The sequence below is a fragment of the Eufriesea mexicana genome, unplaced genomic scaffold (genome assembly GCF_001483705.2).
Source record: "Eufriesea mexicana isolate 0111107269 unplaced genomic scaffold, ASM148370v2 scaffold11475, whole genome shotgun sequence".
Taxonomy (NCBI): domain Eukaryota; kingdom Metazoa; phylum Arthropoda; class Insecta; order Hymenoptera; family Apidae; genus Eufriesea; species Eufriesea mexicana.
This window is the reverse complement of record NW_016919092.1, coordinates 21932-34013: the sequence shown is the minus strand read 5'-3', so window position 1 is coordinate 34013 and position 12082 is coordinate 21932. Positions and strand designations below refer to the sequence as shown.

Below are 12082 nucleotides of genomic sequence, written 5' to 3'. Positions count from 1 at the left end.
TTGTTATAGGATGGGACTCAAATAGGGTGGATCCCACGGTGTCATATGAGTTCATGTTGGTTCAAAGTTATTTAGCTATTTTTTGACGGTCACTAAAATTCATAGTATCCATAGGAGAATAGATGGTAACTAACAAATAGGAGAATAGATGTTAACCATTGCAATTGCATCAAAAGGTAGCACACTTTTAATCCCACCGTGTCCCAAAGAGTTAATCGAACGCATGCGGGTGCCTGTTTACATTCAACGGAGTGTAATTTAATTAGAGAATTAGGGGTGAAAATGAATTTAGCCCCTGTTATTACTTTTACTGCGTATAATAGAATCTAATTCGCAATACGCAATAACAAGATCGTAAACGTCAAATCTAACAAACCTGCCTTGCTATATGGAAAATTATAGCTAATATCCAACATTTATTGCCTGCTCATCGATACATTAAATTCAACGAGGTCTTGTTGAAAGAACCGGCCTATCTTTTCTGTCCACCAGCTTCGAATATTTCTCATTAACTGCTGCATTGAATAACTAGGTAAATAAGGTCTACCTGCCAGCACTATTTGCACGAATTCAGCGTTTCATTATCTGTCAGACGTTCGCAATAAATAATCCTGTCCTAATCTCGCTAAATACGCGGCAGGGTTTAATATCGATTGTCAGGGGCTCCACGAGCTTGCCGAGCAACTTAATAACCACTTGCAAATAATTATCGCTATAATTCCCTTTTTATAGCTATCAAGTGCGTGTAGAATAGCGCGTATTCTCACATTTTATGCCTGGTAGATGGAACATCGGCCATGCGATGAGAATTACCCCTCCCCTTGACATCGGCATTATGCTAAGCATCAATTACCAGGGCAGAGAGGAGAATTGGGGTACGATACACGCGCTGGAATTACAAAGCGATATGGAAAGCACAGAGGGGATGAAGAAAGCAGCGGGATTCGGCAAACAGATTGGAAAGCCAACAAAGTTATCGAACAACGGTAAAGGGAAGCCTGCCAATGGGGAGGGTAGGATGAAAGAACTTTCGCGAAAAGAAGTCGAATAATACCGTGAATGGGGGAGAGAACCGGGGCAAAGGCGAAGGAAGGAAAATTACAGAGCGATCTCGGGGAGAGATAAGGAATTATTTGAAAGATACGTAAAAATGAATGGTAAAAGGTAAGCCGTGGTGGGAGAAAAATAGCAAAGGCGCAGACACGCTGTAACGAAACGATATTAAAGCCGGTTTGAGTGGTGGCTGAAAATAAACAGCTAGAGGAATAAGAACAACGAGCTGAGGCTGAATTGGCCAGAAAAGAGAACGCGAACGAGTAAAGGGAAAAGGCAACGAAACGGAAGAAGTTTCGAAACGATTAGCTCGAGAGAAATTGCAAATGGAAGGTGAAGAATTTCGCGCTGGGGGAGTTGGTGGTGGCCAGACCTAGGGGAAAAAGCGGAAAGCACTAGGGTAGATATGTTACGTTTGGTTCACAGATTATCGTGTTTAACCATTTGTTAAGACTTCCTAACGAACGTTCCAGGGGTGGAACTACTTTGTCCTGGTCAAGGAACATTTGTATCATGAACGCTAGTAGTGACTCCTCGACGCGTTTTTACAGATTCCTGGATTCCTCGCAACTCTTTCTTTCAAATAGTGCAATCTCGTAATTATTAATAATTTATGATCTATCCCTAATAATTTATGATCTTCGATTTTGCTACATCCTTGACTAATTTTGCTAACAGTCGAAAGGTATAGTTCCACTAAAAACCGGAAAAATTATAATTCGTATGTTCATTAGTCAATTTCGTTATAAATAATTTCCCAGGATCGAAGATTGTGTGTACCTGGTTATAATTCATTTTTCTGTATTATTCGCATTTTATAACACAAAGATAATCAGTATTATTATGGAACACGAGGTTTTATAAAAGTTTTATTCCTCGACTAATTGCATTCTTCGATTCAAACACAACGGGCATGAAAGAGAGTAAAACTTTTAATTCTCGGGATAAAATTGTATTATCTTATTTCATGCATAATTAAATACCACAGTGTCCACGTGTTTAACTTCATGTTGAAGTTTCATTGAAATTAAAATCCAACTTTTATTCGAACCGGCAAGCGTCAACTTCTATAATTTAATTTCGACATGATATTTTTAAAAGAATTCTCAGAGTTCTTCGGATAAATGGCTCTAAATAATTGAATTATAAGCAATTCCGATATTTGCACATTGTCACGTGGACATTCTTTTATAGTATATAATTCTTTCTATAAAATATTTAATCAATGATATATCTATTTCTATCTTTTTACTCGAATTTTCTAGAATTATTTAATAAATTCAGAATTGTGTTCAATTAATCTCTTTCCATCACCGTATGTTGGTGACATCATGACTAACTGTACATCACACCTAATGAACGACCAAACTTTATCAAGATCTATGACCAATCGAAATTACAATTTATCACTATGAATAGAAACTCAATTTTTATTTTTACTCCATTCTTCAGAACTCTGTCGTTATCTCCTCTGTTTACAATATCGTGCGAGACACGTGGTAAATGAATCGGGCCAAACTCGAGTGCGACGTGTGAGAGCCGTGTTCTCCAAGTACGACCCAATGTAAACGACACGGATCAGTCTCGCGGTTAACCCTTTGCACTCGGCGATCTTTTCGTTACAGAAACATAGTAAATCGAAGACTTTCTGCCATAAAGTCGACGATATTTTCAAAATGGTTACAAATTAATTGTAAGACGTAGAATTATTTTACCTCGATATTCCACGCGTCGTTGGGCAATTTTCAATTCCAGATATTAATTAACGACGATCTTTAGGATCTGATTAAATATGGCGACTGAGGGTCACCTCTCGAGTGCAAAGGGTTAATTTTCGTCCATGTTTTGCCGTCTCAATTACGTGTTATTTTCTGCTGCGTTCAGTTGTAGTGACTAGACGTGTCTCTACACATCCGAAGTTGCTATTGACTATGACACGCGTCATCGCAAACTTAAATCGCAAGATAAGGGGTTAACGTACGCGGTCCAACATCGCACTCTGTCTTTACCCAGGAAACTGGGACACCCCGTGTAAAATATCACGAGGTCTAATAGTCTAGCATGCACTGGTACGAGTACAAAAGCTCACTCACCAGGCGTTATATTTGGGAACGGTTGACCAGGCAACGATGGCGGATGCTCATCCTCTGGAGACCTCTCCGACGCGTAACCTTGATCCTGCGGTTCCCCGCCAGCCAGTTTGCTCAACTTCAAATCGATGCACTTGCTAAGTTGTTGTCGATGCCTGACCAACTCGCAATCAGGCTTATGCACGATCTGCATCAGCAGATCGTCGTCCGCAGTGTTGGGTACGCAGGACTGCGAGGATGAAGAGATCGTGTCTGATGTCTTCTCGCCGTTCCTGCTGTCCTGCTTTCGTTTAGGCAACGTGCCGACCAAGTCGAGGTCTGCATTTCGTTGACACCTGTCCTCCAGGGACGTGCCCCGGTTGTACCTTCTTGCCGGGTCGCCCGACACCGTGTCGACACTGCGATTTCTTCTCACGGAGTCGAAATTCCCATGGCGACATCGTACTAGATCAAGGTCGCTCTGTTGGTACCTGCGACAATCAACCATTTTTCCAGTCAAGCATGTGATAAATGTGATACAATTTCTGTTACATTTTATATGTTATACAGCTTTTTCATATTTTTATACGTGTATTTCATTTTGAATTGGAATTTTGAAATTAATTTTGATGGAGGAAAGAATCTTTAATTTCCTTGTGGTGAAATGGAGAGTATTTCTTATCTGATTTATGCTTATTTTTATTCTTGGCCCGATTTAAATTTAACCACTTGCGCTACCAATAAACTCACGGTTGCAGTGCCGTGCGCTACAGTATAACACGCGTAAGGTGTCACATTGGCGCCGCGAGATACCGTATCGATTCTGAAATATTTCCAAAATATCAATGACACTATGCGACGCTGTGCACTCTGAATCTATAGTTCGGGAAATGAACGATCTGGTTGTTAGTCGACGTGCAACCCACGTCATTTTTATTTCTGCGATAAATGCCTATCCACGTGGTGTACACGTCGCTGGCGATTTTGGAACAAAAGCATCTCGACGTGTGTGGCACGTCTTTCTAGCGCAAGTGGTTAAATCCTTCTATAGTGAAATAGAGGATGAGTTTGACAATATTAGGAATATGATAGAGTATGCTATATACTATATAGTCAGGAATATGATGGAGTTTTAAATGTGAGAATGAAGGGAATTGTGATTTATTTAATTCCTATAAGTCATGTGATTTAGAAATGATATATAAAGGCATCTGTATTTTTCAATTTTATTTTATTTATTTACCATTATATCCTGTATTTTATTACTATATGATTGTACTGATGCTAGATAATTCGATTGTAGCAATCGTAGATTTATAGTCCTCAATTCAAAGGAAGAAACTTTGCTCATTTAGAAATCATTCTCTTATAGACAATGGAAATTACAGGTTGTACAGGGTCAACATTGTCGAGTGGCAACGTTTGTTGTATAAGTAACGAAGGAACGTTTGAATCACGAGGATCATTATCGGAGATATTATACAAGTGATTTTGATTTGGATACAATGATTCACTAATAATAAGTAACTATTGTTGTTGTGTAACTAGGCCACATGGAAAATTCAATTTTAGTAGTACCAAATTGAAAATAATTTTAAAAATTTTATTTTTGTAATTATCAAACATGTCCAATTACTTTTGACAAAATTAATATTGAATTTTGTTTAGATATGCGCATATATTTATTTTTCTTCATATATCATTTTAATTATTCTCATTAACATAGAGTATAATAGCGAATGGTAACTAAATTAGGTGGATTGTAGTATCGCAACAATCACGAGTCCGTGAAAGACGCAGAATTAGGTTGCAATTTATGGTGACCTTGTTCCTAAATATCTTGGCATTGAATGGATTCATAAACGTTTGTATGTGGGACAAAGTGTCTTGTCAGGCGTCTTAGTATGTACTTCGTAGGTTTCGAAGCTAGTTGGTGAAGATGGTCTCGTGTTTAAAACTTGAGGCGAAACTTGGTACATATTTAAACGACTTACGAGATCAAATGCGTGAACATACAGAACGTAATACTTTAGCTTGACTGAGGTAAAACAATTTCGTATATTTTAGAATATTTAAAAATCGATTTTCTGTCAGGAATAACGAACCGATATGCTGTCCATCATCTATTTATTTTCACTATCACATATTTTAAAATTTTCTCCAAATATATTAAATTCACTGTAAAACTGAGATACTTAGTAAATTGTAAGTCGAGCTTCGAATATTTCTGCAGCGATTATTAATTTGCAATTTAATGTTCTCTCGTAGTAATGAATATTTATTAGAGCAATGAAACAAATTTTTAGTTTAAAAAATGTTTCTTTTTCGTTGTGCCGTGGAATTTTCATAAAATTGGTGGGTCTTATCATCTCATTTGCATTAATTTATACGCGTCGTTGCAATATTCATTTTGTTGCAGAATTGTTATGCAAATTGTGTAAATGCCGCAATTGTATTATCTCAGTCCGCGATACCTATTTTTGCGGTTATTTTAATGGCTTTCGCGATTAACACGACACCTGGTGGAACTTATCCACGAAGAAGCGCATTATTCTCGAAACACTGAAAATTCTACGTTAAGAGAATCCTGTTGCTTTAAGATCGCTCGTATAAATTAGAGAAAAGTCGTAACAATCTTGTAAAGTATACTTTGTCAAAGCGTCTTCCGAGTTTCGTTATATTTTATTCAATCTCTTCCTGTCGTTAATTCACTTTGCTGCAACTAGGACTTGATAATTCAGTAGCACAGCAAAATACTGTGACTGATTTGACTGAAAATAATTTTTTCACGAGATTTTAATTTAAATAAAAAGAGTAGATTTATCAGTAGTAAATAGTAAATAGTAAATAAATAGTAAAAATAAGTAGATTCATAAGGTTACTTCAGTCATAGAATTTTAAATACGTTCATCCACCATTTTCACACTAAATTATTTCCTTACCTAATTCTATGTACAATATTGCGATTAGTGTACTACCATGTATTTTATTTTTAACACTGAATACCTCTATTCATTCTCGATACAAAATTTGATATATCTTTCTCAATAATTATGAGAGAGTACAGCAAACTATTTTTACTATTTTTATATCTACTAAGATACTTTGGAAAATAAATATCATAGCATGGATAATAAATTTACTAGCTCTATTTTTATTCTCAATTTTTGTATTCCAAGTGATATACTGTTCCCAATACTTTCTTATAGTTGACATATATCTTTCTTAATAATTATGACAGAGTATAGTAAACTATTTTTATTATTTTCATATCTATTAAGATACTTTGTAAAATAAATGTCATGGCATGGATAACAAATTTACTAGCTCTATTTTTATTCTCAATTTTTGTATTCCAAGTGATATACTGTTTCCACTATTCTCTTATAGTTGACATATATCTTTTTCAATAATTATGACAGAGTATAGTAAACTATTTTTATTATTTTCATATCTACTAAGATACTTTGTAAAATAAATGACATGGCATGGATAACAAATTTACTAGCTCTATTTTTATTCTCAATTTCTGTAGGCCAAGTGACATACTATTCCCAATACTCTCTTATAGTTGACATATATCTTTCTCAATAATTATGACAGAGTATAGTAAACTATTTTTATTATTTTTATATCTAATACTAAGATACTTTGCAAAATAAATGTCATGACATGGATAACAAATTTACTAGCTCTATTTTTATTCCCAATTTCTGCAGACCAAGTGATATACCGTTCCCAATACTCTCTTATAATTGGCATAAATATTTTATCTAGCTTTACACATGTTCTACATACGTCCTGTTACTGCTAGCAGGATAATCTAGAGAAATGACTGATGGCATACCTCCAAGGATCGTTTTCATCCAGAGAGTCTTGCGATCGATGTTTCACGAGGTCCAGGGTTCCAGTTGGTCCACTGTCTGAAAAGTGTACGCCCAACGATCGTTTCTTGTGTGGCAGTGTTCCACCAAGATTTCCAGTGATAGTATCCGTCATTACGTTATTATTTTCCTTTGGATCGTCGTCCAGCACGTCCTTGTCATCTAGATGATTGGGCAAGGAGCCACAGAATTTATATCTGCACAGAAGCATTACTTGTCCTAAGTATCTCCCTAGAAACCTCGTGTGAAATAAAAGGTCGTTTTAAAGCAAACTTAAAATTAGATTAGCAGGAAAAAGTATAATTAAATTTTGCAGTTGAAGTTCTATTAAATTTTCATGTAGAAGTGTCAGATATATTTCGACGAAAAGAGCTTGGAGAACGAAATTTCCTTTAGTTCTTTTACTCGAGGAAAGTTTCATGCCACTCTGTTTAAGAATCATGCTACAGTTGGTACGTTTAATGTAAATTTTAGAAAAATAAAAATGAAAATAATTTAAACTAATGGAAATCTGTGTGGACTAAAATTTTGCAACATTTTTTCATATTCGTGTAGCTTTGGATTTAACTATGGCGAAACATTTTCATTCGTTAAAGTAAATTGAACAATATATAAAAGCCATCTTAAAAATCCAGGTAAATACAGGGTTGCTTTTCAATTATTTTTAATTCACTATTTTTACAACTGAAATTCGTTTTCACCCTGCACAAATGTTTACTTCAATATTACAGAGTGGAAACAAATATTTTCTCTTCTGGAAAACCTTGCAGAAATTAAAGATATTACATTGCATAATATTTTTGATACAAAAATTGGAAGTTCAAAATGTTCCATTTTATACCGTAATCGATATTGTACTATTTGATGTAATATCGTATTATATAGTCCATGTTTCCTTTATATGGAATGTGAAACAGCAACCGATTACCTAATTCAAACAATGCTTTTTAATTTAAGGCTAAACGAGAAAGGCAGATGTTGCAAGAAAACGTATTGTCGATGTTTGCATAATTTACATTGTTCGGTGTTTGTCTACTTCCCTGGGTTAATTGGTACGTGTATACACGAGGTTTGACTTAACATAGAATTGGAGCAATGAAGGTTCAATTTGATAGGTTAGTTACATCTCTTAACGATAAATAAAACTTTTATAATTATAATTATAAATAAAACCCCAAAATTCTCCTTATATTTCATTCACAGTAGAATACAGAGTAGAATATAAGCTCCATAAGTTAAAATGTCACAATGAAATATATAGAAAATTTTTAATTTCTATATTTTACAAAATTTCTCTCGAAAAATTAAAGGTTCTAATATTTAAGAGAGAAATGGGAAAATTTACTTTCTAATCTCGTGCAATGACACATCTGCAGATTTAAAAAAAATATATTTCAATATCTATTTCATTTCTACTATATATATTTTATTTCCGTGTGAACAGAGCTTAATGTAACGAAAGCTTGAAGTCAAAGCATGTATCACGTCGTTCGAGTCGGTGTGAAAACGGCTTAATGTGCAACGTCTATAATGGGACTATTGCATAGTTTAATTGGCTATCTTAATTTATTTTAACCCGTGCTGTATTAATCGAGATTTAAAAGTTCAATACCAGACGCGATATCAAATTTTCGTAAGAGGACAAATTGCGAATCTCGTTTCGCTATGCGATTGTGTCCACATGTGATATGGTCTGTCAGCCATGATGCACGGTTTCGTGACGAACTACGTCGACAGATGTCGCGTGGGTCGCACGTGTTGTCATTCCCGAAGTCACGTTCGTCGAGCGCTGTACAGGTTATATGCGTGAACATCCTTCGAAATTCGCTGGAGCAATTTGTACGGTAAGACGTTTTAATCGGCTGTATCTTTATATACGCGTTATGCGCGTTCGTAACTGTTTCTTTTAATATTCCAATGTCGTGTTCGTTATTCGCGATTACTGTTTGAATTCGTAGCTGTTTCGACGATTTTTCAGGTCAATGAGGGTGTTTGTATTCTGCAAGCTGACCGTGCCGCTTCTTGTAATTTAATTAAAGAATTTGCCAGTTGTGTTTCAAAGGTATTGGGCATTGAGTAACAGGTATGGAATAAATGGAAAATAGAATAAAATAGGATCGATTGGAAGAATAGTTGTTGCGTTTGGTAGGTATAAAGGTTAACTTTAAATGGAAAGGAATTTAAGAATTTTTTGTAATAGGGAATATGCTTGTTCGGTAATTTATTTTATTACTAGTTGCAATTGTACGTAACTCGAGTGTCGTTATTATACTGTTTTTATTTTTTGAAGGATATTTTATGGTAATAAGTTGGAAGAAAATGACGTATTTAGGAATGAAAGGTAAACACTTTGTTTCACAAACTACGATTCCTTGCTGCGCTTCTATTTGCGATGAAATCTCGCGAAACTTCTTAGGATTACTCAATACTTCCTGTTTAAATACTTCTTCGCAACTTCTTCCACGCTCCGAACTATGTTATAAATTTGTTTTCCGCAAAGTCTGCAGATTATTTTCATTTCAGATTCCATCTGTCAAAAGTCTGTAAGATACATTTTCATTTTATAATCCTTAAAATCCACTGCACTTTTCTGCAACTGCCTGGTACCAGATATATATTTACACTATTTATTCTCCACTCTCTAGGAACTTTTTTGCACAATATATTTGATAAAAAATTTCTTGAAACAAGGATTCTTATTCTTAAATAAGGATTCGTGCATCATAAATATTATCTTGGAGAGGTGTTAGTGAAATATAATAAGGTAAAACCAAATATTTAATGTAATGTAATATAATAATATAATTAATAATTAATAATTATTATAATATAATATAATAAATATGGTCAATGTAATATAAATTATTGTATTCACTAGACCTCGCATTCTCTGATTTTCACCTATTTCGATTATTACAAAATTCCTTTAATGGAAAAAACTTGGTCGAGATAAAAAATTACATAGAAAAGTTTTTCGCTGAAAAGCCTGAGAGATTCTGGAAGAGCAGAATTTTCAAGTTGCTTGAAAAATGGAGAAAGGTTGTAGAATCAAACGACACCTATATGATTTAACAAATCTATACTAAAATTTAAATCTCCTGCGTTTCAATTTGCCTTCAAAATCGGCACGAACTTTCCGGACAACCCGATATTTTCTTTCTCTTAATACTCTTTCGTTTACAATGTTGTGTGAGACTGTTACCTGGTAAGGAACTCGAACATTCTTATGGTACCACAAATGGTACATGTGGCACGGATCATGTTAAATATCGCGATATTTTAACCCTTTGCATTCGACGACTTTTTCGTTACAGAAAAATAGTAATTCGAAAACTTTCTGTCATAGAATCGACGATATTTTTAAAACGACAAATGAAAAATCATATGCAAATTAAGACGTAGAACTATTTTTCTTCCACATTCCACACATCGTTAGGTAATTTTAAATTTGATATATTAATTAACGTCGATCTTTAGAATCTGATTAAATGGTAACTCTCGAGTGCAAAGGGTTAATATAATGAAATTAATATCGATGTGAAAATTGTACAAAATTTGCTTTCATTTTTCCCAGTTGCAACATCTCGTATTCACTCTCATTGGATCCTCCTCATTCGAATAATTTTCTGAACACAAAGGGTATATCGGCAAAGGGAAAAGAAATTTCTCGTATCACCCGATATTGTTGCGAGGTTAAACAACAGCACTTACGCAAATGAGATCAAGATTCGAGCGCCTTTTAACCCTCTACCCTCTGCTTTTTACCCCGTTCATCCCTGTTCCCTCGCAGCTCGTGCGTCCGTTTTCGTGCAAACGAGGATTTAATGGAAACCGCCCCAGTTCCGCGACTGACCGACCTTAAAGGGACTTTAAATTATCTCGCGACCAACCTGTTATGCCACGTTATGCTCTGTCGTTGCTGGTTGTTTAAGCAACACCGAGCATCGCGTCGTAACGAGAAATCCTCTACAGCGTCGGGCTTAATTCCGTTTACGAGCAGTGTTTCCCTTGATTCAACCTTGATTTATTATTATTTATTTCCCTCTGCGGTTAATTTGACTCGGAGCATTCTCAGCCATAGTTGTGGTTATGGCGACTAACGCTGAATGGGTCTTGAAATTTATTTGAGACTCTTGGTATATTTTTGGTGAGCATATTTCCTGCATATCTAATTTATTTTTAGTATTTTAGCATATTTCATACGTTTCTGGTGCAGGTATAATTTATGTAATTTTAGAATCTCTTCTATTTTGTATATTTTTTATTAAATTTTTATTTTTGGAGAACAGGAAGAAGATACTTATCTGCTGGTGTTTGAGATGTTTAACCCTTTCGCTACTATGAGTTACTATAGTCATCGGCCACGAGACGCTATTTACACATGACGGGTGACTGTAGTCACTGGTCACAAAAATTGCTTAAGTAAAAAATTAAGACAAGTGCTATCACTTCTCTTAGCTCTCTTCGCAAAGAATTGCAAGCTCTATTGCGATGGTCAGTTTTTCCTTTTCTTTCTTCAAAAGATTTGCGTCAAAAGACCGAATGCATGATCGCAATGTTACCATCTTTGACACCTCGCTGTGTTCCACGGAAGAGACTTCGCGGCGACGCTCATCATAGCGAAAGGGTTAATGAGATGTTAACCCATTTGCATCCAAGCGCGGAATATTGCGCGAACCACGACTGTCGTCTATCACCGAGCGCGGAATAATCCGCGAGCTACGACTGTCGTCTATCACCGAGCGCGGAATATTCCGCGAACCACGACTGTCCTCTATCACCGAGCGCGGAATAATCCGCGAGCTACGACTGTCGCCTACCACCGCGCGCGGAATATTCCGCGAGCTTCGGCTGAGCGCGGAATAATCCGCGAGCTGACTTTTTCCCATTACCGGTTGCTGAATACTCTTCATATGCCACAGATCGCGTTTGATCCCTTTTGTGAGCATCTCATCTACATCGGTTCGTTATATTCTTAACAAGTTTTACTTTTGTCGTGAAAATCCTCTTAACTGCCATTATGAGTATGTGCTGATATGCGCGCGGTGATACGAGCTAGTCGTTAGTTGAACGTCG

At 35.8% G+C, this 12082-nt stretch overlaps 1 protein-coding gene across 1 annotated transcript in view; it reads right to left on the bottom strand.

Moving 5' to 3' along the window:
• Nucleotides 1-12082, bottom strand: part of LOC108553633 (uncharacterized) — a gene marked incomplete at its 5' end in the record, with an annotated part of 107820 nt that overhangs the window by 86782 nt on the left and 8956 nt on the right. Inside the window, 2 exons of the mRNA XM_017908619.1 lie at nucleotides 3147-3613; nucleotides 6970-7203. Coding sequence (XP_017764108.1) covers nucleotides 3147-3613; nucleotides 6970-7203 — 701 coding nt within the window. The remainder of the gene's footprint in view (nucleotides 1-3146; nucleotides 3614-6969; nucleotides 7204-12082) is intronic.